Source organism: Capra hircus, chromosome 3 (assembly GCF_001704415.2).
Source record: "Capra hircus breed San Clemente chromosome 3, ASM170441v1, whole genome shotgun sequence".
Taxonomy (NCBI): domain Eukaryota; kingdom Metazoa; phylum Chordata; class Mammalia; order Artiodactyla; family Bovidae; genus Capra; species Capra hircus.
The window spans coordinates 8,619,306-8,646,969 of NC_030810.1; the positions used below are offsets into that span (position 1 = coordinate 8,619,306).

The 27,664-nt window shown below is 49.0% G+C and overlaps 1 protein-coding gene across 1 annotated transcript in view; it reads right to left on the reverse strand.

Annotated features, from left to right (window-relative positions):
- CSMD2 (CUB and Sushi multiple domains 2) overlaps positions 1-27,664 on the reverse strand; it is a 616,901-nt gene that overhangs the window by 101,126 nt on the left and 488,111 nt on the right. The window contains exons 33-42 of the mRNA XM_018046480.1: positions 21,255-21,350; positions 19,953-20,156; positions 19,470-19,594; positions 18,542-18,638; positions 17,350-17,454; positions 14,323-14,441; positions 13,754-13,823; positions 11,519-11,635; positions 8,455-8,664; positions 3,072-3,260 (exon numbers count right to left, since the gene is read on the reverse strand). Of these exons, the coding sequence (XP_017901969.1) occupies positions 3,072-3,260; positions 8,455-8,664; positions 11,519-11,635; positions 13,754-13,823; positions 14,323-14,441; positions 17,350-17,454; positions 18,542-18,638; positions 19,470-19,594; positions 19,953-20,156; positions 21,255-21,350 (1,332 nt within the window). The remainder of the gene's footprint in view (positions 1-3,071; positions 3,261-8,454; positions 8,665-11,518; positions 11,636-13,753; positions 13,824-14,322; positions 14,442-17,349; positions 17,455-18,541; positions 18,639-19,469; positions 19,595-19,952; positions 20,157-21,254; positions 21,351-27,664) is intronic.

A 27,664-nucleotide genomic window follows, 5' to 3' on the forward strand; every position in this document is an offset into this window, starting at 1 on the left:
AGGGCATGGCAACCCACTCCAGTATTCTTGCCTGGAGAATCCCCATGGACAGAGGAGCCTGGCGGGCTGAAGTCCACGGGGTTGCAAAGAGTCGGACAGGACTGAGCAACTAAGCACGCACACAAGCACATAAAGAGTCCTGGAATTCTCCATGGTATTTGGACTTGGTCACCCTGGAGGAAAACGAGAGATTCTGGGCAAAATCCTCCCGGTCCAGAACAATGAGTGTATTGGCTGGTATGGGTCATCAATCAGACTTGTGGATAGGGGCAGACTGACCTGAGAAGAAAGCGTTTCAACACCTCCAAGCAGAGGCCAGGGCTCTGGGCTCCGGCGAATGTGAGCACATCCTGAAAGTGGGCACGCCATCCCTCCTCCATGGACCAAACCACCACTCGCTGCCAGATGCAGCCAGGGGAGACAAAGGACAGCAAGGATACCACGGCATGTGATTCTGATCTGTGGCATCACAATCTCCCGGGACATGGTGGAGTGTACCCGTGTGGCATCACAATCTCCTGGGACACGGTTGAGAGTACCGGTGTCTCCCGCCCAGGGTGCAGCGTGCTGTCAACATGGAGTGTCGAGGGAACATTTTGGGGAGAGCCCCTTATCTGATCCTGGGGAGGGGGAGGGAGTCCTGGCAGAATTCACTTTTAGACTCAGACCTGAGGGATTGCAAGGGCTACACAGGTAAGGCAGGAGAGGAGAGCAACGTTCTATGAGGAGGGACCAGCATGCGCTCAGAACCAGGGGCAAGAGGGGCAAAAATGGAAAGCATTTCAGCTGAGCTGGAGCGAAGTGTGAGAGTGGAGAACACGGGGAGGTCAGCGGGGTCCAGGTCCCGAGGCACAGCGTGCGCTGGCTCCAGGGGGCTGGACAGTTACCCCAAGAGAGGTGGGAACAGCTTGCTAGCTTCTCAGCAGGGCCGTGTCTGGAGTACAGTAAGTCCCCTACATATGGATGAGTTCCATTCAGAGTGAGCATTTGTGAGTCCAATTTGTTCATAAGTCCAACAAAGTTAGCCTGGGTACTCAACTAACACAATCGGCTATATAGCACTGTTCTCTAATAGGCTTATAATACTTTTCACACGTAATACACTAACTAAAATGTTAAAAATAAACAAATACAAAAAATAAAGAGAACATGTTTAATCTTACAGTCTAGTACCTTGAAAAGCAAAATAGTACAGTACAATAGCTGGCACACAGGGGCTGGTGTGAACAGGCAAGAAGAATTACTGATGGGAGGAGGGAAGGGAGGAGGTGGGAGATGGTGGAGCTGAAGAATCGTCAGCCACAGGAGGTGGAGGGCAAGCCCAGTGTCACTCTTGCCGGCTGCCGATGGCACAGGTTCTGGCTCATTGCTGGAATTAGATGCACTTTCGCATGTTTGAAAGTTCGCCACTGTACATGAATAGCTTCAACGGCTCACCACCCTCCCCACACTGTGAAAAGTGGACTGAGGAACACAAGACTGAAGGCTGGGAGCCCAGTGATAGGCCTCATCTAAGTGACCTGGATTAGGGTGGAGGCAACGCATACGGACAAGTGGATGTATTTGAAGGGCAATTAGGATGTAGAATTAGCAAGACTCAGTGACTAGACAGGATAAGTGAGAGGCAGGCTACCCAAACTGAGTAACGAATAACCAGGGGACTAGAGGGGCCTTTCACTCTAGTGAGGATTTCAACGTAATGGCAGAAAGAGGATGGCTTCCATTTTAAATACATTAGGATTTCGGTGCTTCTGGATAAGTGAAGATATTTAGTAAGGAGCTGAATGTACAGGTGAAGAATCGGCAACGAGATAAAGGTTGCAGACACAGAGAACATTTGGAGATGTGAGGGAAAGAAGAGAAGAGAGGGTGGGAAATAACTTCAAAGAACAAAAACACTTAAGGGACAAAGAAAAAGATGACCTAAAAGTTAGCACAGGCAGAAAGATAATTGGAAATGCAAGAGAAAATGATGTCCTCGTCGAAGCTAAGGGGAGCGCTGTCTTAGGAGGAAGAAAGGTTCATGGCTAAAGATGTCTGATGGGGGAAACTGCTCTTCCCTCTCCTGTGACGCCATAAAAAGGAGCAAAAAGGAAACAAAAGTCCACAATGAAGCTTGTCATAGAGAGGGTGGCCAGCCAACAATTCCAGAATGGTAGGCTGATTATGCATGGGGATGATTTTGAAAATTTGAAAATCTAACTGGGAATTTAATAGTTTTAGCGGTTACGATCTTATATTCTAACACCAGAATAGTTCAGTTGTGCAAGCAAGGTGTCTTTATCTATGGAGAGTTAATACTTTTCCAACTCACGGATTTTGAACCAGTTACTGTGCTGGGCACTTGACATGTGCCATCTTGGAATCCTCTCAGCTCTTATGAAGAGAAGCCCCATCATACTAAGGAAGAAACTGGAGCTCAGAGAGGTGAAGCAGTTCAGAGGTAAAGCTCTGATTCCAGAGCCGGGGCACTTTCTCCTGAATCATACTGTCCTCCTGCTAAACCTTGCCCTTTCCAGAAAAATCTCAGCTTCTCCTCAAGGAAAAGGAAGGGAAAATGGGACGGAGGTGTGTAGACAGGGATAGAGACAGCATGAGCTCCTGGTCCTCCTCCACCCTGATTCTGGTTAATGAAGGCCCAGGAAAGTATCCCCTGTAGCTCTCTGATACCCTCAACTCAGATCTCTCTAGGTTCCTGCAGGAGAAGGGGAGTAAGTTGGGTATGAAGAGAGGAACAAAACTTTTCTAGGAAGATGCTTTCTTCTCTTCTCCCTTTAGGAAAGCACCATGATTGACTCTCTACCCCTCAGCATATCAGTGTCTTCACTTCTGACTGGGATATCTAGCCCATGAGGTTGGCTGTTCCCAAGGGCTGAGAATGTATTCCTTTGGCTTTGACCTGTGTCTCCTCCAGGTCCTCCCTAGTGTTGGCCCAGAGCTCAGTCCCATCCATATGAAAACATGATGGACAACGTTTGCTAGGATCTCCTAGCATGGGTGATCCCACGGAGCAGGCACATGCGTGAACCCTGTCCCGAGAAAGAATCACCAGGACTGACTGAGGAACATACCTTCACACCTGGGCAGGGGGTGGTCCCAGTTCCGGTTGGTGCCATGTTGACATGTGAGGACAGGGTGGCCCATCAGCTGATACCCTGGGAGGCATTCGAAGGTCACTGACTGTCCAACATTGTAGCCAGCTCCCCGAACAATGCCGTTGGCAAAGGGCTCTGGGTCTGGACATTCTTGGAGTTCATACGCTGGGAAAGAGTAAGAGAGAAGGTTTTTTTTTTATTCTCTCTGGGCATTTTCTCCCCATCTAGGTGTGCCAGGAAACTGGCAGGTAGCGCTAGTGATAAAGAATCTGCCTGCCAGTGCAGGAGACAGACGAGATGTGAGTTCTTATCCCTGAGTTGGGAAGATGCCCTGGAACAGGAAATGGCAACCAACTCCAGTATTCTTGCCTGGAATATCCCATGGACAGAGGAGCCTGGAAGGATACCATCCACGGGGTTGCAAAGAGTCAGATACCACTGAGCACAGAGACACACAGGGAGTTAGCAGAGTGCTGGAGAACCGAGGCAGGGACTCAGACAGGCCTTTGTCATTTTCTAGTTGTTGGCTCTGGCCAAGTGACTTCAGTTCTGTATGCCTTTGTTTACTTACTTAGCAAACAGTTACTGTGAGAATCTGATAGGATGATACATGCACACAGCTCTTCACACAGTCCTGGCACGTGGTAAGAATGCAATAAGCATGCTGTCTGTTATTGCTGCTTTCATGGGAAAGGGCGGCCCATGGAAGACAAGGTTAGATGGAACCATCATTCCTTGAGCACCTCGTTGGGGCTCAGCATTGACTTTGGCTCTTTTCTGTTGCTTATTTCATTCAATCCCGATAACCACCAAGATCACAAACACAGGAAGCAGTCAGATGAGCACTTGAGTGGGGTCCTTCTGACTCTGAGCAGTTAGAACCTCTCAGAAGGAAGAAACACGGGAGTAAGCCCAGCCTGTGGCAAGGAGAGGAACTTTCCGAGGGAATCGCTGGGTTAAAAGGAATGTGTGGGGACTCCCTGGGTGGTCCAGTGGTTAAGAGTTTGCCTTCCAATGCAGGGCCTGTGGATTCAATCCCTGGTCAGGCAGTTGGGATCCTACATGCCTCGTGGCCAAAAACAAACAAACAAAAAAACGTAGGACAGAAGCAACGTTATGACACATTCAACAAGAGACTTTAAAAATGGTCCACATTTAAAAAAAACAATAAAATAATAGGAATGTGTGATATTCGTACAAGGGAGTCCCTCCAAAGAACAAGAAAGTTGCTTCCCTGAGAATGGGTGTGCCTGCCTTGAAAGGAGAAGCCTTAATGGGAGCAGCTGAGCCAACAGGGAGAAGTCACTGAGGGGTTTGCCGAGCACACGTCAGACAGCCAGAGCCCTCAATTATTAATAATCGGATCCACAGGACAGTAATTGGACCCACTCAGCAGGGAATCAGCAGAGGGAGCGTTCCTACAGTGGGAATTCTCGGGGGGAGTGGTTGAGACCAATGAATGCTCGATGCAAGTCGGTGCCTCATCACGTGCGATAACAATGTAAAGAACGATGATCCCGGAGCAGCCCCTTCGCGTGATGTGTTTCCTCTCAGTGCCACGCAGGGAGGTCCCTGTGGGCAGAACTGGGCAGGTTTCACTGGGAAATCATGAAGGTAGGACTCCCCTGGGGGCCCAGTGGTTAAGAACCCATCTGCCAATGCAGGTGACTTGGGTTTGATCCCTGGCCCAGGAAGAACGCACATCCCGGGGAGGCAACCAAGCCCGCGCACCGCAACCACCGAGCCTGCATGCCACCGCTACTGAACCCTCGTGCCCTCAAGCCCGCGCTCTGCAACAGGAGAAGCCGTGGCAATGAGAAGCCCGCACAATGAGATGCAGAGCGGCCCCCGCCCGAGGCAACTAGAGAAGGCCCACGCAGAGCCACAAAGACCCACCGCAACCAAAAATGAACAAGCAAAAATTTAAAAAATAGGCAAAAGTTTTCTTTTCTTTTTTTAAAGAAATCATCAAGATAGTTGGGTGCGTTGAAAAATCGAGCAGTTCCGGAGAGACTGGGTGGGCTGGGCGGCCAAAGGGCCATGGCTCTGTCAGCAGAATCGGGTTTGGGCGATTTAGCAAGTCTTAGCAGAAGTGAGGAGCCTGTAGGGAGGTGACTGAAGGATGAGTGGGGCCTTTAAGGAGAAGTCTCAGTGGGAAGAGAGGGACCCAACGATGTGGGCGGGCCTGAAGACCGAGGGCTGGTGAGAGGTCACAAGCAGCCTGGAGGAGAGCGGCTGGGTCTCTCTCACAGGAATCGTTTCCAGGGGAAGGAGCTGGCTTTTCACAAAAAGACACTGAAGTCAGGGCTCCGGGACCACTTTCACAGGGAGAGGAGTCTCAGTCTCTTCCACCAGAGGAAGCTTCAGAGGGAGAGGTTGGGCCTTGAGGCAAGACAAGACCCCTGAGGAGTGGAGTCATTAACTTCCCCAGAAAAGGGTTCTGCGGGGAGAGGAGCAGTGGAGGCTACAATGCGAGCAGATAGTTTCAAACAAACACACATATTTAAAAAATCAGCCACGATGAGGCCTAACATTCTGGAACAAGGCCATTTTGCTACATTCTTAGAAACACAATCTCCTGAGAAATTTTAACGGAAACATTAAGCCTATCAGGCTAGGAGACCTGGCAGGAGTAGCTTGTGCTGCTACTAAAGACGCTACGAGGATATTTACCTGAAGAAGGAGAAAGAAAACTCCAGGTTAGGAAGTCCAGAGTGTCTAACAGGAGGGATTTTGAGGAAAAGTAAGGAGTTGTATTTCTTCCAAAGAAAGTCTGGGGACCACAAAGAGCTGGGACTGCTGGACACAAACGGCCTGAGTGGAGATGTAGGTCTTTTCATAAAAGAAAAACCTGGGGCGAGTGGTCAGGTGAAACTCCACGGGGCCAAGAACATGGGTCTAGGGGGCAGGGAGAATTATTTGGGCCTGACACATGGCGGGGGCCTCAGTGGGAGCAGCTGGGCCACCGGAACTGGAGACCACCTCGTCCGGAGGATGGGCCATCTTGAAGGAGAAGCCACAGGGCAAGTTTCAGAGGCCACGTCTGAGTGGGGGCGGCCACCCTGACACCAAGGGTGGCCCCACAAGCCCTGTCAGGACTGTGGCAGCGGGCAGGTGCTGAGGAAGCAGCTGGGCCTGTGACCCAAGGGGAACATCCGGGCAAGTCCTGCGGAGAAATGTGCGTGAGTCGGGGGAGCTGGCCCACCACAGAGTGGGCATTGCTGGGGCTCTCATACACTTGGGGCAACTCAGGTCAAGGTGCCGGTCCTCTGAAGGTGAGCTCGGGACCCCTCCTTCCTCTTTCCACCCTTCGCCCCTGCCTCAGGTTCTTTAGAGAACCTGGCCTCTGAACACGTGGAGCCTCAGTGTGAGTGACGTTAACGCAGAGTGCTGGCTCATGCCTGGAAGCCTCAGGGAGGAGCCCGTGAGCCTCAGGTGAAGCTCCTCAGAGAAGAAGGTTTGGTGAGTCTGGGAGGGGCTGAGGTCAAGGCCCCTACCTACTACTTCTGTAAGGAAGCAGGGCATCCGAGGAGTCTGCAGGACTCAGAGGGGCAGCTCTGACGAGGACAAAGTGGGCTTAACACACGGCAATGCAGGGAGTGTGTCTGCTCTCACCACCTGAGCTCCTGGGCAGGGCTGTGCCCCTTACAGGGCTGAAGCCAGTGCACGGGGAGGCCCCAGAGCACGGGCCCCACCACAACGGTGGCGTCATCAGGCCCTGCCTTCATCCCAGAGGAGGAGCTCAGGGAGAGCCCTTGGGCCCAGCTGTGTTCACCTCAAATTCATGTAGAAGCTCTAACCCCCTGCCCCTCCCCCACTCCTCAGACGTGATCATATTTGGAGACAGGATCCTCATCTACCTTTGCCTAAATTAAAATGAGGTCTTCAGTTAGGTAGTCTTAGCCGTGCCTGACTCTTTGAGACCCCATGGACTACTCTGCCAGCCTCCTCTGTCCATGAATTCTCCAGGCAAGAATACTGGAGTGGGTAGCCATTCCCTACTCCAGGGCATCTTCCCAGACCCAGGGATCGAGCCCAGGCCTTCTGCTTTGCAGGCAGTCTTTACCATCTCTACATTTCCTGTTTTCACAAGAACACTGGTGATATTGGATTAGGGCCCACCCTAATGACCTCAGACAGCCAGGCAGAACGCCACATGAGGATGAAGCCAGAGATGGGGGTGATGGTTCCACAAGCCGAGAAATGCCGACGGTCAGCAAACCGCCAGAAGCCGGGGGAGAGCAGGGAACATACTCCTCCTCTCAGCCCTTGGAAGGAGCCAGCCCTGCCCACCCCCGATCTCAGGGCTTCCAGGCTCCAAGACTGTGAGAGAGTAACTCTGCTCCTCAAGCCCCAGTCTGCGGTATACTGAGAGAGCTGACCTCGGAGCCCAGTACACGTGAAGCCTGAGAGGCACCCTGGCCTCGCATGTGGGCCTGAGTCTCTCCTGGGATAGACTGTGGCCCTGGGACGTATGGTGACCACTGGACAGGCCTCACTGCCCGCCGGGGTTGTGCACCCTTCTTAGGCACAGGTTTGCCCAGGTAAGGCTGACCGCTGCCACGAGCCCATCCACAGCCCGCCGGGGTGGGGGGCGCAGTTGCATTACCGCCAGTGAAGTGGCATTTACTGGGAAAGAGGCTGGGGCTTCTCCCTGCTCCTCCCTTGGCGTGAAGAGCCCAGCTCCTTCTCCTGAGGCGTCCCAGGAAGGAGATGTCGGGCTGCCCCAGGGCCCTGGGTACAGCTGCCCAGGTGGGCACAGCTACACAGGCACAGGAGAAGTCTGAGCTGGGGCGGATGGGGCTCGATCCAGGAGGAGTGGGCTAACCACAGGACTCCAGCTGAGGACGGGGGAGCCGCGGGGAGTGTGGTCCAGCCTCACACAGGGAAGCCCTCAGCGGGAGGAAAGGGTCCTGCTCCTGTCTCATTGCGACGGCTCAGCGGGCGCTCCAGGACTGTTACCAGAATCGTTACTGGAAACCTCCATTGTATCACAGGACGAGCTTTGCGGGGTGTAACTGACACACAGGGGAGGCCCTGGAGGAGGAAGTGAGGCTTTGGAGGCCCTGGGGCAGGGGGGAGGGGGTGGTTGGAGGGGGAACTGATGGGTCACTTGCTCTGAGGAAGCTGCTGACTGTTGGGTCTGGAGCTGAGATGGCACTTTGGGCTGCTGCCCTGGGAAGCTCTTGTCCAGGGGGTTTGATAGCCTCTGTGGGGCCAGAAAGACATGTCACAGCGGTCAGGCCTGCCTTCCACTACTTGGCCTTTGCTGGGTCCCCTCCTCCCCTACATGGAAGGCTGGGAAGATAGGTGATGGTGGGTTAAGAGGTGGGGATGGATGGACCCTTCCTGTCCTCACCCTGATACTCCAGCTTGAATCCCGGCCGGTTCTGGGAGTGGTCGCTGTGGAAATAGACGGTGGTCTCGTGTGACGTGGAGAGCAGGGCGCTGGGAAGCTCACTCCCGCTGAATCTGCCCATCATGCGGCTGGTCTCGTAGGGGCCATTCCGGATTTCTATGAAGTCGTGGTTGGGCTCAGTGGAGAAGTTCAGGAACTGGATGTGAGCTCCTGGGAGCAAGACAAAGACAGACAGTGCCCAAGCAATAGAGTCCTGCATCCGACGTGCTGACTCCTGAGAGCATCACCTGCCAGAGCCCACGTGTCCCCACCACCGACTACCCACCCTGTTAGGGGTCCAGAACACACATGGAGAATCGCTGGTCAGCCCAGTCTCTCATCTTCAGGCAGGACTGAACTTAAAACTGTTATTATTCACTCAAAATGAAAGGCATCAGTCATATCAGAGCTCCACCCCCACTCTCTTTTATTTCATGGAAAATGAAGTTCAGGGTTAACACCTGACTTAATTTGGAATTCATATGTCTAGTATCAGTATAAGGGCAGCTTTGATAAAATAATGTTTTAACTGGAAAATACTACCATTTAAACACAACTACACCTGATCAAAAGACATCACCTTCAATACTAGTATTTTCTAGAACACTTACAATAATTCAGAGATTAGAACACTACATCATCCCATTGGTCCTATTAAGATGCCAAGTGAAGTTTATACTTTGGGGTCTTATTAATGAAGATCTAACAACGCTACAGGTTAAATGGACTTCATTAGGATCTTAACTTACATATAAATATATTCTTTGAAGAATAAGTGGGAGACTATTGATATCAGCTGATTGATAAGATTTCTCAAAATTAGATTACTATTAAAAACGATATTGAAGAAATATATTTCTGAGCATAGGACAATGTGCGCAAGGTTAACTGTAAAAATCTGACTGCAAAGTAGTGTGTCGCATACAATTCTAACAGTGACTGGAAGACTGTTCACTGACTCACTAACAATGTTTATCGAGCATTTGCCATGCCCCAGGGCTGTGCTAGGGGAGCGTTACAAAGGGGGGAACAAGGTCTTTACAGGGCCCTCGTCTTCATGATGGTGAGGTCTAAGCTGTGAGTGATGATCTCTGCATGGTGGGGCTACAGATACATTGGGATTTTTATAATTTGCTCATCTATACCTTCGAATTTGCTTAGAATAAGCGCATAGGAGTGAATTTTTTGCATCTGATTATTTAAATTAAGACTTGACATATACTGTTGAAGAGACCCTTCGTATCTCCTGCCCTCTCCCACTGCTCTTCTCCCTACAGAGGCAGTCGGTCTCTTGAATGCAGAAGATATCCTTCCAGTTCATGTGTTTAGATTCCTAAATGTATATCTGATTTGTTTTAAACATCTGCATTTATTATTATATTATATATATAGTTTTACAAGCTTAAATTCAGCATGTGTTTTTCAAGGTCTTCCCTTGTCAATGCAAAGATACAGTTCATTGATTTTTAACTACATATTAATTAATTCCATTTAATGAATTACCCAACCACACTATTCATTCTTCTATCAACACGTAGATATTTTCCAGATTACAGATAACTTGACACGGAGCACCTCTGTACATATCCTCGGAAGCTACAGTCTACCTCCCATGCGTCATCCCCACAGAGGTTGCTGGTCCATTGAAGGGGCTCTTTAAGGACGGGCTTCCCTTGTGGCTCAGCTGGATGCCAAATTTCTGAATTGCACTGTCTGACTGCCGCCATCTAGTGGCAGACGTTTGTAAATGCGGTGGTTTTTAAACACTGAGACCAGGGGGCATTAGGGACTGTTTGGAATCCAACAGTAACTCGAAAGCAAGAGGTCTGGTCTTCTGCGACTGGTCCCTGCAGGAGGCTGACTGCCTGGAGGACTTAAAGATAGAGGTCTCTGGTGGCTGAACATCAGGCCTTACAGAGAAAGTGATGTGCCTCCCACTTAAACTTCTGTTTTCCTTTGGTTGTGGTCCTGCCTCCATCCTTCTATCATCTGAGGTTCTTCTGGTTCATGTCTGATGCAGAGTCAGAGGGTCTCCCAGCTCCTCTTCCCTCAATATCTCAAAATCTGGAGTTCCCAAGGCTGCCAAAGTCATCATCACTTTGCAGCCTGATCATACACCTCCGGTTTCCTTCAGAAGATGGTACTTAATATAACTCTAACTACTGAGGGAAGATTTAGAGACATCCAAGTAGGTCGCTTTCTCTTGAAAGCCTCTTCTCCATCAGAACACCCACTTTAGGATGAATAAAAAAGGACAAAAGAGGTGGTCTTGACTTCTGGGGTCACAGACTGGGGGATCACAGGCCTGTGCAGGAGTGATCCCCTTGGGACATTTCATTCCTAGGCGCAGAGCAATGACTTGGATGACCTATGTGTACAGCCTATAATTTCCACGTCAACACAAATTCTTTGTCACTTCAACAGAAATATTAGGGGTTAAATTATATTCCCAGTGCACAACACATGAACCTTCAGTAATTTCAGTAATTAAATTTTGTACCCAGATCAGTGTCCTCTACACCCACTAACCTCCATGTCTACACACACACACACACACACACACACACACACACACACACATGACATTTCCCAACCTCTAAGGCCAGTCAGAATGTGAGTATAAAGAATGCAAACTCAATTTCACATTGACCTTGGCTCAATTTAATTAGGATGAGAAATTGGATATTGGAGTTAAAAGCCCAGGTTGAAGTCCAGTCTCAGTAAAATAGATTGTCTTTTTCTTTTTTCAACCATCCCTGAGCAATTTCTCATTCCACATTCCTGGATTTTAGCTCACTGCTCTAATGATAAAAATAATAATGGTAATCCCTGAAGTTTTTTCCCTACTTTATGTTCCCAAAGCACGTTCATCTCTACCATTCCTAATTGATCCTCTGGACTGCACAGGAGCTCAACAGCTGAGGAAGCAGAGAGGCAGAGAGCTGAACTGACTCGGCCAAGGTTATGCTAAGTGATGGCGGCAGACAGTTGCTTTAAGCCCAGAGGCCTGGGCGTGAAGACTTACCAAAGCCCACGGGCAGCGCTATTTTCCAGGAGCAGTCCATGTTGCTGGGGTAGTTCCCTGGGAAGCCGGGGCTCAAGATCACCCCCTCCATGTCATCCACTGTTCCCCCACACTGCGCTGTGACAGTGAGACCAGACTGGGGGTTAGCACAGCAACAAGGCAAGAACAAGGCCACATGGCATTTGGACTTTCCTAAGTTAATTTCCCTTTGAGAACCCAAAGGAACCTTTAATTCACCTCCCTAAAAAACTGCACACAAGAGAAAACGGAGTATTACATCCAGGAAGGGAAGAAGTATACCCTATGTCTGCCCTGCTGTCTACAAACCCAAGTTATGGATGCTTGACCTTCAGCATGCCCTTCAAAGGTCAGTTTCCTTAGTGAGGTTTGCAGCAAAAATGGTGTGCCCCAAGAGAAGTGTGACTGTCTCCTACAGGATTCCCCAAATCTCCCTCTTTTCATTGTCCAATCAGCTCTTCTGGGACTGGAAAAGAGGAGGAAGGAAGGGGACAGACAGCGACATGTTAAGTCCCTGCTCTGTGCCGGCATCAGCCCAGGCTCTTATTTCACAGGGCTGGGTTGTCAGCAGAGGGGCCTCCCCATGAGCCCACCCTTAGAACGCTGACATGTGCCCTGAGCCAAAGTGACTGTGAGCCAACCACAAGGGGCTGGGGCATCTGAATCTCCAATCAAAATGACTTCAGGGCCAGAGTCGCCTGAAGTTGCAGGCCTGGGGCACAACTGCAGCCTGGCCAGTTCATGTGGATTCTTTTTTTTTTTTGGCTTAGATGGTAAAGCGTTTTCCTGTACTTTGGGAGACCAGGGTTCAATCCCTGCATTGGGAAGATCCCCTGGGGAAGGAAATGGCAACCTGCTCTGGAAAATTCCATGGATGGAGAAGCCTCATAGTCTACAGTCCATGGGGTCGCAAAGAGTCGGACACGACTGAGCAACTTCACTTTTCAATTTATTAGGAAAGGCTGTATGTGCAGAAAGGGGTTAGCCCATCACGGAAGGCCAGAAGAAGGAGCCGAGGGGAGGAGGATGTGCCGCGCCTATGTGAACCCCTTCTTGGGAGAGGGTGGCTGGAGCACACAGATCTGAAGGGAACAGTGCTGCACGCAAAGCGGGGGCTCCAGCACTGGTCCCCCCACCCCAGCCCCGGTCCCAGTGCCAGCGCTCCCACTTCCTGGGTGATTGGGGCCGGCTCTAAGTTCCCCCGCCCCAAACCTCCAGACCTGGTTCCCTGCCCCTCCCCAGCACTTGTGTCGCAGGGTGGTTATAAGGTTACAACAGACAGGACTTCACTTCACTTGGGACAGGGCCTGGCATGCACAGTAAACCCTCAGCCCAGGGTGGCTGTGGGGCTCTGAGTGGTTCCCTGGGCAAGGCCTTCGTCATACAGGATGGGGAAAAGGGTGGACCAGTCCCATTGCTGACTGCTCTGCAGACAAACAGGCCCTGCACCCTGGGGAGAGCACAGAAGGGCAGGGCCATGTGCTCCAAGGACATGCCCTTGGCTCATCTTGCTTCCCACTCCAAGTTTAGCCTTGCACCTGCCAGTTGGCGGGCATCAGGGCATCCTGGATTCTCATTCCTCGCTGTCACTTTCTTTTGAATCCTAAAAACCTTAGTTTTCCTCTTTGCAAAACTGAGGGTGATGACCCCTGCCCTGAAGAGCTACAGTAAGGAGACATATAACTCAGGGTCTGGCACTTGGCAGACCCTTGATAAACAGATATTCCCCTTGCCCCGACCTGACTAGACGCTTCTGAGCATGGAGACTCTGTCTTTCCTTGTACCCAGTACTCTTCATCAGTACTCAGCACAGAAACCAAACCAAACCAAGTCCTCCTTCCACGGGGCACGCTCAGCCTTTCTCCATCAGTGTTTTCCATCTGTCTGTCCCATGAAAAGTCACAGGGGGAAGCCCCCAAATGCCCAGAGGTTCCATATGGGGTTTGGGGTTATACGGAATCAGAATGGTCATCACCAGGTTTTGGAATGGACAAGCCACTGCAAATATTTCATTTGGTGGACAAAGGTTTCCAAAAGTCGTGAAAAGCCTGAGAGTTAAAGCTTACAAAAACCCTCAGTCTAAAGATCCCACCTTCGAGCAGACCTGCAATACCAAACTTCCTTTGGATTTGAACTTAATCCCAGTGGGATGTCCCTGAACTCAAACCCCTGGCAGAAATGGATTTGAGTGAACTGGAGAAGTAGGTGTTCTCTTACCAATACAGAGAGGCGGAGGGTAGTTCCAGCGCCGCACGGTCCCAGGCATGCAGGAGATGTGGGCGTGGCCCTAGAGGAATCAGGAACAGGGTGGGCCAGCTGCCCACACAGGCACAGCGACATGTACAGGCTGGAGGAGGGGCTTGTTCTTAGGCTTTGGGCTAAGGAGCAAGATACATGGTCCACCGGGGGTTGGGGGGAGAGGTAGAGGGAGAGAGCTGGGGAAGGACACTTATTAACAGCCATTACTAAAGAAATCTCATTACTAAAGGTTCCTCATGAGACTCCTTTAATTACTAGATTCTTTCATTGCCTTCAAAGAGGAATTAAGTTTTCCTAGAGTCTAATCAAACCGAAACTGCAGGAACACATGTGAGGCTGGCTTGTGCCAAACAGCCAAAGTCAGCACTCTGTCTCGTGCATGAACAGCTCCAGGAGGGGACAACAGTCCCTGAGGGATCTGGGGAGCTTCTCTCTGTTCTGCGGCGACTGCAGCTCTGCTGGGAGAAGGCTGGCTGATCCCCGCTCAAGGAGGGGATCAGTCCTGGGGGGGCGTCAACGGAAGGTACCTGGAGGGCATATCCCGGCTCACACTGGAAGGAGACCACGTCATTCACCAGGTAGCGCTCACCAGTCTTCACCCCATTGCTGGGCACAGCAGGTTCTGGACAACTGCTCAGGCCCACCGCTAGACCAGACAGAGACAGACGACAGGAGGACAGACAAGTCCGTCAGGCTGACGCACTAGTAGGCTGCAGGCAGTGCTGGCAGCGAGGAGAAGCTGCCTCCAAGCTGTGTCCTCTCTGCTTTCTCTCCTCCCAGCCTCTAGGCCCGTGTTTCCCAAGCCTTTCACCTCCCAGCACGTGGGAAAAATCAGAATGTGTATATGGCACAGAGGCCCAACAGGTGAAAGCCTCCTGGAGCAGGTGGGTGTCATCTGGGGGCTCTGACTGTGCCTCCAGGCTCAAAATGATACAACCCTGCTGCCACCCCAGGAAGTTCCTTCGTCTCTTCCCATGCAACTCCGTGGGCTTTTAAGAAGTGGATGTGATGCTTAGAAATGAAAGCCACTTGGGCCTGAATCCACAGATCTCAGCATCTGGGACAAAAGATTTCAAGGACAGTATCAAAACAATCATCAGAGTGAACTGGAAGTGCTTCATCTCAGCTGTCATCTTGTCTCTTTTTTTCTCCACTCTTTCCCACCCTCCAAGTAAAAGGCAACTCAGTATTTACTGAGGTGATCACAAGATAGTAACCTAAGACCTACTTACTGGAATGGAAGTGGTGGACAGAAGGAGGAGGAGGGGCAGAGGGAAAAAGAGAAAGCAAGAGCAAAAAGTGTGGTAGGAGAAAGATGGGATGGAGAGAAAGGTCGAGACAGAGAGAGAAAGATGGAAGGACACGGAGAAAGGTCCATTCTAATTTCTTTAATTGAAAGTCCATTCTAATTTCTTTACATGGCAGTGGTGAATTTTATTTAAGCCAAGTTTACAACAAAGGAAGACTTTTAAAAAAAAATCGTAAGAAATTTATTACTTTTGAAAGCAGACTGGTCATTTCCATTTCAATTAAATACACATCAAATGTGAGTCATAGCAATAGACAGGAATTTTGTATCCTGCAAAACCCTTTGCCTCTACAATAGCAGTTAACTCTTCCTTTCTGTACTCTCTTTGTAAATGATCTACAAAATGGAAACGTAACTACAGGGTCCTGGCTCCTAGGAATTTCAGTCTCCAAATACTAACGGAGACTTCTGATATCCCCTAGCTTCTTCCACTGTGAGAGGACAGTGCATGATAAACACCAGCTACTGAGAAACCACCAGTTGTCTTGAACAACAACAGCAGAAAAAGAAAAAAGAAAATTTCAAAGAGGTGAATTTTTCCTGGGAATGAGGCAGTAGAATAAAAAGGAGATTTAGGAAAGAAGTCTCTCTTTGGAACAAGAAAGAAAAGAGAACATTCAAGGGAACATTAAAGGATTCAATTTTAAATATTGGGTAAAGAAACAAAACTGGAGAGAAAAGAGGAGAGAGGGTGAAAGGAAAAATGTAAATTATTCAAGAGCCTAGGATACTTCAGCCCACCAGGTGACTGAGGTCTGAGAGGTCCGTGGGAGGAAGGTCTCAGAGGTCCCTGTCCTGTCCTCCACCCTGCAGGGTCTTGGCTTCAAGCTGCCCTGCACTTTCTGACCAGCTCACCATTTCAGTTCCTTCAGGTGATGAGCATCCTAGGATCTAGCCAATCCCCTCTCCACTACCTGGATGAGACGCATTTGTTCTGATACCAGCTGGGTGATGCTGACACCAGTTGGGTGAAGCAGCAAGTGGGGCTTCCATCTGTCCATCTTGTTCAGAGGGTCCAGTCAAATACCCCTTCCCCTCTTTCTCACTTCTCATCCCATACCTGAGTCAGGCGCTCCTTCCGTAAAGTCTCACCTGGCCAGGGCCGGCGCCCCTCTTCTGTACTCTCTTAGCCTATCAGGTTGCACTACAATGACTGTCTCCATGTCCCTCTCCCCCTCGACTCTGCGCTTTGTGCTTGTTCACGTTCGTTCTGTGGGCGCCTGCCACAGGGCATGCCTCCTGGCAGGGGTCCCGTGTTTCTTCAGGACAGTCACCTCCCCTCCAGCTCCGGGGAGAACTGTTGCCCCTCCTGGGGACACCCCTGAGAGACCTGCAGCTCTCATGCCCTTCTCTGTCCACATGCCTGCCTCTCTCCCACGGACTCAGAAAGGACTCCTCTCTCTTGATCTTACGCAATCCTAGCAAAACCAGCACTGCACCTGGCACACTGTAAATATTCAGTAAGTATTTGCTGAATGAATGGGTGATAGACCCTGCTGCCAACCCATTCCTGCACCCGTGCAGAGGGGATGGGCAGCCAGTCTCAGGATGAAAGCAGCCACCCCAGCAACCTCTGTCTTTGTTGCCCCACAAGGCACATCTGCAATCCTTTTTCGTTTTTAAAAATTAAAAAAATTAATACAATTTTAAAGGTTACTTTTCACTTCCAATTATTATGAAATATTGGCTCTATTCCCCGCGTTGTACAATACACCCTTGAGCCTATCTCATGCCCAGTAGTTTGCACCTCTCTCTCTCCCTGTAACCCTTTTCTTCAAGGGTTTTTAGTTGTGATCACTTAGGGATGCTGGAAACCAGGACGTAAGGTTTTGAGGATGGAGGGAGAAATCTGATGGGAGGGGAGTAAAGTCTGCAACGAGAAGAGGACATTCAAGGACAGCTGCATCACTGACCAGAGCTTAGAGAGGCCAGTTTTTAGACTGGAGCACCTTACACCTCCATTATTCTCTAAATAATATCCCGGGCCCCTTCCCATTCCTGTGGGGACTCAGAGGGAGCACACAGGTTTCTGCATAACAGACCCTTGGGTAAGAACCCTGGCTTCACTGCTTCCTGGCTGTTTCTGACCTTCTCTGAGCTTGAGCATCCTCATTTAGGTCTGTGTGAGGCTTCAGCAGCGTAGAGAATACACAGCCCCAGAACAACCCCTGGTTCCTCGTGGGGAACTCAGGCCCTGTCGGTTCCCACCCTGAACCCTGCACACTCTGAGACTCTGGATTCTCACTTTTGTACTCCAAGTGGAAGCCGGCTGCAGACACACTGATGTCTGAGTAGAAATGCAGGTAGAGCTGGTTGGAGGTGCTGTTCAGTAGGGCAGGCACGGTTGTTCCTGGGCAAGGAAACAGGGACCAATCAGGCTTAGCCTCTCCCACCCCTGGGCACCACCCCTGTTGCAACCTGTTGAGGTTCTCATCCCAAGGTCCCCATGTGTCCCCAGCTATCAAACCCACTGAATGACAAGTTAGCTCCCCTCAGAGTGCTGGGTTTCTAATACCTACAGGAGGAGAGACTCTGAACAACTTCTGGCAAAAGAGCAGTGAGCACGCCACACGCCAGCAGCAGGTGGCCTCCTTCGGGGGCCTATAAGGTGGTCCCTGCCAGGTGTCTTCAAAGCGATTCTGACATGAATAATTCTCTGGCCCATCCAGGCACTGTAGACAGTCTATCTGGGGCATGTGACTGATTACTAGATCTTGGCAACAGGGAGTTCTGGGGCCTACGAGGCCCAGATAAACTGCCCTGGCCTTTGGGCAAAATCATACACTACACTTAGAAGCCCACTGCTGGAATGGAAAATGGTGTGGCCACTCTGCCGGCAGTCCTTCAAAAAAATTATATACAGAATCTCCATACGACCCAGGATTTCCACTCCTAGGTATACATATACCTAAAAGACTTGAAAACATGTTCCCGTGGAAACTTGTATGTGAATGTCCACAGCAACATTATTCATAATTAGCCAATGACTGGAAACAACCAAATGTCCTTCAACTGGTGAATGGATGAATGAAATGTGGTCTATCCACACAGTGAAGGGTTGACCCTTGAAAACATTACACTGAATGAAAGAAGCCAGACCCAGAAGGCCATATATTGTAGGACTCCACTTAGATGAAATGTCTGAAACAAGCAAATCCATAGAGACAGAAGGTATGTTAGTGGTTGCCAGGGGGTGGTGGTGAGCAGGCCGATGGGGAGTGTGTACAGATGGGTACCTGGTTTCTTTGGGGGCTGATGAAAATGTTCTGGAATTGGATAGTGGTGATGGTTGTAGAACCTTGTGAATATACTAAAACCCACTAAATTGTACGCTTAAAAATGGTAAATTTTATGGCATATGAATCCCATTTCAATAATGATAATAATAATTCTACCGCCGCCCTGCGAGTCCAGGTTCCTGGAAGCCCCCATCTCACCTGAGAAACTCCCCAGCATGGTTACAGTGTTGTCTGCACCGTCAAACACTTCCAGGGAGTCCCAGTTCTGCTCTGTGACAAAACTGATGACTTGAATCTGGGAAGGCAGGGGGAGTGAACTGCTGGTTAGGCAATCCTCTCTTCCCCACTCCCTTCCCCCTCCTCCTTTCAGTTACTGAGCACCTCGTCTGGATCACACTGTGCTGGGAACTTTGATAAAAGGAAGACGCAGACCCTGTTCCCAAGGAGTTCATTGAGGGAGAGAGAGGTGGGATGGTTACGTGACAGTGGGGTGCTCTGTCAGGCAGAGAAGCGGGAAAGGACAGTCCAGGGCATAGGGCTACTTCAGGGCGACTGGTCTTCTCCTCACCTCTCCAGCACTCCTTGAGTTTCCTCACTGTCCTGTCTCCAGACATCCTGCAGCTGCGGGCCAGTAACCCACCCCTGGGTGGACCTGTCCACCGGGAGTCCCTGTGGTTTCCGCCGGCCTTGGGGCCTGGCCCCCTCCTCCCAGGAGCAGCAGCTGTCCAGGGGGTCCTCCACCTGCTCCATCCGCACCCACCAGTCTGACCCCGATTCCGCTGCTGCCTTGGGCTGCGGGCGCAACACCCCCGATGTGTGTGAGAGGGTGCCTGTCGGTTTGCGCCTTCCCCTCACCTGCAATGCCTCCTCTCCCAACTCCCCCAAAACCTTAAGAACAGTACCCTTCAAGTCACCTGAAAAACACCTCCTGTGACTCCTCCCAGGCTTCACACTCCACCTCCAGGCCCACCTCCTCCTCTCGGCGGCTTCCCCGACGGCCCAGCCAGCCCCCACACCTCATCTTTCCTGAGTTGGGAGGTGTTGTGTTTTTCTGATTGTGGGCCTCCACTGCGTCCCTGCCCCGAGGGGCTGGAGACAGGCTGTGAAGTCTCCCCCTGGCTCCTACCTGGATGCCAGCGCCTTCTGGGACCATGATCTTCCACACACAGTTGAGGCTGTTGAGGTAGGGCTCGGGGAAGCCGGGGGAAAGGATGGTGCCCCTGCGCTCCGTGAGGTTTCCGCCACAAGGCACTGGGAGAGAGGCAGCTTTCATCTGGGTGGGTCCGCGGGGAGCAGACCCCGCCCAGGGCTTCCGGCCTCGCTGTGACTCCGCCCCTGCTGGCTCCGCCCACGTGCACAGCCCCGCCTCCCTCCCCTGGGTGGTCCCCCTACAACCCTTCCTCAGGGACCTGGACTCTGGCCCGCCACCCCCACCCCTCCCAACCCCATCAGCGGCTCCCACTGCCCCTTCATACCCACTCACAGGACACGGGTTGACCTGGAAGGGGCCACCCGCTCTCTCAAGTTACCCTGGCAGACAGAGCTCGTGTGTCTTGCTGGGCATTTGCTGGCCACCCTCTCCCCCAAGCCCTGGTTGTCCATGACTCACCCACACACGTTGGTGCTGAGACATTCCACTGGGCCAAGGCCCCAGGAACGGGGAGGCACTCAATTTCTGGGGAGCCCTGCAGGGCATAGCCAGAGTTGCATTCGAAGCGGACGATAGCCCCCACCGAGAAGTCACTGCCCAGCCTCCGGCCGTAGCGGGGTTCTGGTACTGAGCTGCACTGCGTGGCGCTGGTTCGGGGCACCGCTGCAGGGAACAGGGGTGCTGAGAGGTAGGCCTCACCCCTCTAGAAACGGGTCCGGGGATGGACACATCGTAGGGCTGGAACGGGGTGGGACTCTGAGGCTCTGGGTGCTTTCCCTTAGGGCGGGGGTAGGGGGCTTTCTAGGATGAGGCCCATCTTCCTGAAATACAGTTGGACGCACCAGGTAGCACAGCTTCTGGAAACTATGGAAAGCAGTAACAGCCTCAGGCCCAGCCTTTAGGCCCAGTTGTGCTCTTCGCCTTCCCAATGAAGCCCCTTGCCCGGTAGGGTCCGATGTCCCCTAAGACCCTGCCCAGGGCCCTGCTCTCACAGACCTGAATTTCCCTTCCCCACCTAAAGGGGGCGATAGGAACTTGGACCGCCCCAGGCCCAGGAAGGGTGTCTCTGGGGCAGGATTACCCCTACACAGGGCAATGCAGGTCGTTCTGGGCAGTGGAATATACAGGACCTCACTTGGAACCTGAGCCCCAGGAGAGCGGACACTATCCTCAGCAAAGAGAGGCTGAGGCCTGCAGGGGAAGGCTAGGTTGCTCTGAGACTTGGCCTTTCAGGGCCATAAGGAGGGGAACACTGATTACCCACTTTGTGCCAGCTACTTTGTGATGTGACATGGTCACCCTGATTTTATAGGTGAGCAAACTGGGGCTCTGAGAGGGGAGTAGCTGATGCCCAGTTAGACAGTGCCAGGGCTGGGGTTCAAATCCATGTCCAGCTCACTCTGAAGCCCATGTTTTTCCTGGACCTTTATAGGCCTTGCAGGCAAAGCCGTACTCCATGGGAGAAGGTCTAGGTAAGAGGCCTGGGCTGATCCTCACAATGCCATGAGGACTGTGCCACACAATGGGGAGTGGGGGAGGGCACAAATTAGCTTCCCTTCTCTGATTTCTCCCTTTATCCAACATGGAGTTGGGTTCAAGAATTGTCTATATTGGATGTATAAAATTCAACAGTATTTCAGGGAATTGCCCCACAAACACAGTAAGAATGAGGCTCAGACTGGGGGGGTCAAAGGTCCCTGTTCTCCTTGATCCCCGAAGATGGAGATTGCCTTCACACCTCCCACGTCACATCCTGCATACCTTGGTAAACAAAGTGGAAGCCTCTGGCTGGTACTTGGCCTTTGGCACTGAACTTAACAAGGACTTGATTGGAGGTGGCCAAGGGCAGCGATTCTCCTGCCAAGATAAGGGGTGAGGAGAAGAGGAAGATGGTGAGTCCAGCAGTCAGTCGGGCCTGGTAGGTAATATCCAGGCCAGGACAGAAGTGCTACCCACATCCCACATAGCAACCCCTTCCACCTCCCAGGTCTTCCTGAAATAAAACCTCACATTTATACTGTACTTTAAAGTTTACAGAAAGCTTTCACATCTATGGTCTTATGTTGACCTATATCAATGCAAGGTTAGCACTCAGTACCCACAGTCTATAGATCAAGAAAGAAAAGTTCAGAAAGATCAAATGACCTGTTTAGAAAGGAGAAAGTTCTAAAGACATGTTGACCCACAGGGATGGGGAGAATGGCCATTACCAAAGTGACTGGTGGTTTACTTAGAAAACTGATGTCAATCTGATAAAAACAAACAAGCAAAAAGGCCCCAAGTTCTGGGAAGGAGGGTGATGTGATCATCAGAGAGCATCCCAGGCTTTTCCCAGATGCCCTGTGAAATGACTGATAACCAGAGAGATCATATAATTTATTGCTCACACTAGGGCACTTCTGAGAGTCAAAGGGCATGTTATTAATAATTATTATTCTGAGACAACCGAATGAAAGCTGGGACTATACCAGGCAAAGCAGGGTGTATTGTCACCCAACCGATAACACAGAAACTGGGGAAAGTCTGCCCAGGCACAGGAAGCTAAGGAAGCCCAGCAGCCTCTCTATCAGAAGAAAAAGGTGTGTCTTCTGTTTGATGTGGTCCAGATGGACCTGCATCTGTGAGGTGGAGTCCTGCTTACCATCCGCTTCCTGTCGAAGCTCTTGGAGAAAGTGGGGTGATGGGCAATGGCAAGGCCACTCTGCATGCTGCCCCTCCACAACCTTAGGGACCCCTGGAAATGTCTGCTGACCCACCCTCAGAAGGGAAGCAGGGCTGTAAACAGAAAGCCAGGCTATATCTCTACTGCAGCGAGGTCTGACTTTGGAACCAGCCAAGGAGGCTTTGGAAGGCACATCTGGGGCCAGCAGTGCTTCCAGAAAGCCCATGTGATATTCTTGGTTATGGGGATTAGAGACCCTTTTTCACAACACATTTAGATTTACAGAGATCCCAGATGGCTGAGCCTAGGAGTTACTTCCCCAGCTAACGTCTGGCTGCCAAAGCAAAAAGAAACACTTGAAGAAAAGCTTTTCTTGATTTTCACCACCATCTCTAAGTCCCCCTTTCAATAAATGTGAGCAGAACAAACTCAACTTTTCCATACTCCCAGCTGGATATATGTGGAATGAAAGTGTTGTCTTCAGTCATGTTCAACTCTTTGTGACCCTCTGGACTGTAGCCCACAAGTTTCCTCTGTCTATGAAATTCTCCAGGCAAGAATACTGGAGTGGGTAGCCACTTCCTTCTCCCGAGGATCTTCCTGACTCAGGGATTGAACCCGGGTCTCCTGCATGGCAGGTGGATTCTTTACTGTCTGAGCCACCTGGTATATGTGGCGTAGGACCTCATAATCTCTCCCAGATCCTGTTTCAACTTTCAGTCCTAGACATAGCAATCTCCATCTCCAGGGATAAACACACAGTAAAATCCCTGGACATAAGAAAAGACTCCAAAGGTGTTAAGGGAAGAGAACTCACAGAAGTCAAAGCAAGTATCTTTATGTGAACTACAACAAAGAACAGGTGAAAAATCTCAGAAGATTTTCAATCGCGGTTGTCACAAGATGAAATTCTAGCACTGTATCTCTGAAAGTAGAGGAGGAAATGTGTCAAAGGTCAGATCTGAGATCAATAAAGCCCGCAAAGAGATGAAAGCACCAGCACAAAGAACTAGATTCTGCAGAAATCAAACAGAAAAGTGGAGATTAAAGTTGGGAAATTCTTCCAGAATCCACAAGGATGGAGAGATTAAACTAATGAGAAGAACGACAAGTTACATGGAAGGGATATGGGAAAAAAAATCCGATATGCATATATTAAGAATTCTAGAGAGAGAAGATGAGAAATTGAAGGAGAACAAACAATGTAAGAAGGACAACATTCTAAGCTTAAGAAAGATTTGAGGTTTTAAGTGAAGCTGTTCACAAAGTGCTGGATCTAAGTAATGAAAAGCGATTTCCACCACAACGCATCCTAGTAGCCTTTTCAATTTTAAAAATAAAGAAAAATATGAAAGGTTTTTAAAAGAGAAAAACATGGATTGCTTACAAGGACAAAGAATTAGACTGGACATCAACTCATCCATAACATTAACTATGGGAATAAAGTAACCACTGTGGTTTTGAAATAAGTTGGTGACCCATAATTTGATTTATAATCAAGTTGTCATTTATATGATACATCAAAGGAAAGGCATTCTCATACATGCAAGGTGACAGAAAGTACTGCAGTCAGGAGCCTGACTTTTAAAAAATGAACAAAAGTAGGGAAACCAAAAGGCATCAGGGATAAAGACAACTAGCAAAATGTAGTTCAACCCAATTAATTATTGTTAGGAAGGTAACAGCACTAAATGCAAGTGGAGAAACTTGTTCCTGGGAAAGAAGTCCATAATTGGAACATAATTACTAACAACATTGATAAGGCACGAATATATCCACAAAATTTGGGAATTAGCTGTGGGTCAGGTATGAATGGAAGGGTGAAGAAGCAAAAGCGAAACAAACCAAACAAAACCCCAGAATGAACCAAACAAGGTTATCACATGCTTCACTGATAAAACAAGGAAACTTCCTTTTAAAAGAAAAAGACTCGCAGAGAAAACGAGGAAAGATAAATGAGGCAAACATATACAAACACGAAGACAAGAAGATAGCACAATTGTTCTCACTGACATAGCAGGTGAAGTTACTCAGTCGTGTCCGACTCTTTGTGACCCCATGGACTGTAGCCTACCAGGCTCCTCCGTCCAGGGGATTCTCCAGGCAAGAATACTGGAGTGGGTTGCCATTTCCTTCTCCAGGGGATCTTCCCAACCCAGGGATCGAACCCAGGTCTCCCGCATTGGAGGCAGATGCTTTAACCTCTGAGCCACCAGGGAAGCCCTTCTCATTGACATATCAAGTAGAAAAACAAAAGGAAGACTGTTGAGTAGCGATCCTCAAGCTTTTCTTTTCCTCCCTGACAACCTCAGGGACAGGGACACAGTTCACTCCCATCATCACCAATGGCTCCTCATCAGTTTTTCTCTACATAAGAGACAATCTGAGGATATTGATATTAATGTATACAGGTCCTATACTTCTATTAATCATGTATCTATCTATCTATCCATCCATCCATCCATCCATCAATCATCTATGTCTAACTCTATTTCTATTTCCACTGGTTATTTACATCTCTATCCATCTCTCTTTCTATATCCATATTTATCTATAGGCTTCATATGTATACCTATCTTTCTACCTGTACCTATACTATACTTCTGGAAAAGGCAATGACAGCTCACTCTAGTACTCTTGCCTGGAAAATCCCATGGACGGAGGAGCCTGGTAGGCTGCAGTCCATGGGGTTGCAAAGAGTCGGACACGACTGAGCGACTTCACTTTCACTTTTTACTTGCATGCATTGGAGAAGGAAATGGCAACCCACTCCAGTGTTCTTGCCTGGAGAATCCCAGGGACTGTGGAGCCTGGTGGGCTGCATCTATGGGGTCACACAGAGTTGGATACAGCTGAAGCAATTTAGCAGCAGCAGCATACTATACTTCTCTATCTATGGTTATACTTTAATCTATCATGAGATTCTGAAAGCAATCCCAATTTGCCTTCCAAATCCCTACCCTCCAAAATCCCGATTTACCTTCTTGGTTGAGTGTGTATGTGTGGGGTTGTTTCATCTCATTGAAAACCACTAATATATTGGGTTTGAATAATAAAACTGAGTAAGACTGATCTAATGGCTACTACAAAGCTTATTTAATCTGAACAGTAACTCTAAGAGTAGAATGTTTGCTTTCTTCACTTTACACTTGAGGAAACTGATGCTCAGAGTGGCCAAGCACTATGACCGCAGGCACCGACCAAGCAAGTGGGAAAGCAGGGAGCAGAGACCAGGAAGTGTGACCAAACCAGCCCACCCTAAAGGAAATCAGTCCTGAACATTCACTGGAAGGACTGATGCTGAAGATGAAGCTCCAATACTTTGGCCACCTGATGCGAAGAGCCGACTCACTGGAAAAGACCCTGATGCTGGGAAAGATTGAGGGCAGGAGGAGAAGGGGATGACAGAGGATGAGATGGTTGGATGGCATCACCGACTAAACAGACATGAATTTGAACAAACTCTGGGTGATAGTGAAGGACAGGGAAGACTGGTGTGCTTCAGTTGATGGGGTCTCAAAGAGTGGGACAGGACTGAGGGACTGAACAACAACAACAACAGTCCCTCTCTGTGGACTTTCTACATGACTAAGAACACACATTCTTCTCAGATACTTAGGTAATTAAAAAGAATGCCTTTGGCTATTGAGATGACCTCATTTAATCTCTAGAGTAGGGCTTCCCTGGTGGCTCAGAGGGTAAAGTGTCTGCCTGCAATGTGGGAGATCTGGGTTCAATCCCTGGGTTGGGAAGATCCCCTGGAGAAGGAAATGGCAGCCCATTCAAGTATTCTTGCCTGGAAAATCCCATGGACAGGGAAGCCTGGTAGGCTACAGTCCATGGGGTTGCAAAGAGTCAGACACGACTAAGCAACTTCACTTTCAACCTCTAGAGTAGATATGGTACAGGCTGGCAATAAAAAAAGAAATTAACACAAATGTTTAAATGTAAAAACAATAATGTTCAAGTTCATGGGGGAAAAGAAGAGATATCGTTAAATAACTCTTGTGCAGAAAGAATAAATCATGATCACAGATTATTAGAGAGTAATGATGATGAAAACAGTACATATCAAAATTCATGGTGTGGAGCCAAAACTATGTCTAAATGTGAATATATATGCTGTAACCTAGACAGCATATTAAAAACCAGAGACATTCCTTCACCAACCAAGGTCTGTATAGTCAAAGCTATAGTTTTTCTAGTAGTCATGTATGGATGTGAGAGTTGGACTATAAAGAAAGCTGAGCACCAAAGAATTGATGCTTTTGAACTGTGGTGTTGGAGTAGACTCTTGAGAGTCCCTTGGACTGCAAGGAGATCCAACCAGTCCATCCTAACAGATATCAGTCCTGAATATTCACTGGAAGGACTGATGCTGAAGCTGAAACTCCAATACTTTGGCCACCTGATGCAACGAACTGACTCATCTGAAAAGACCCTGATGTTGGGAAAGATTGAAGATGGGAGGAGAAGAGGACGACAGAGGATGAGATGGTTTGATGGCATGACTGATTCAATGGACATGAGTTTGAGTAGGCTCTGGGAGTTGGACAGGGAAGCCTGGCATGCTGCAGTCCAAGGAGTTGCAAAGAGTCAGACACGACTGAAATGAACTGAACTGAAGTGATATCCTGTAAACATGCTTCTTTATTACATGGAGAAAATAACAAACAAAACTCTCAATTCAGAGAGTTAGAACAAGAAGAACAAAATAATCTGAAGAGAAAAAAGGAGAGACTTTATGAAACAGGGATCAATTAATTAGAAAACAAGTCTACAGAAGAATTGGCACGTATTAATAGAAGCAATAAAAAATCAAATGAAGCAAATAAAACAAAACAAACTAAACACTATAAAACCTCTGGTCCAGTTGAAAAAAAAAAGGGCAACAATGAATCTAGCATTCAGTCTGTGGAGTTTGTTATTATTTTCCAATTAATTATCCTCTGCTTTTGTTTTATAATATCTCTCCTGTTTTTCTTCAGGTTATTTTGTTCTTGTGTATAACCACTAATACAAAGGAGACTAAACATTATCATAGGATGTTATGTAAGCTATGGTGTTACATTTAAAATAATTATAAAATGGATTTATTTTTACTAACATGAAATATCAATGTTGATGTTAAGGTAATATACCTGATCAGACCAATAATCATGGGAGAAAAGAAAAGAAAAACCACTTAGAAGAGAGAAAATAACGAGACAAATTCATTTGCAGATGGTATTGCTTCTTGCCTAGAGGACCCAGGAGAATCGTTTGGCAGTGTTAGCATAATTATGGAAGGGTCAATAACTTTACAAGATGAATATACTCCAAATACCAGTCTTTTAATATACCAGCAAAGACCAGTTAGAAAATATAACAGCGGGGGGCAAGGGGAAGACTCATTTATAGTTGCAACAACAAATATTTCCATGAAATTTCTAGGTATAAAGTTAACAAAAAATGTATACTGCCAAAATGAAAATGATAGCACCTTTCCAGAGTTTTTTTTTTTTTTCTT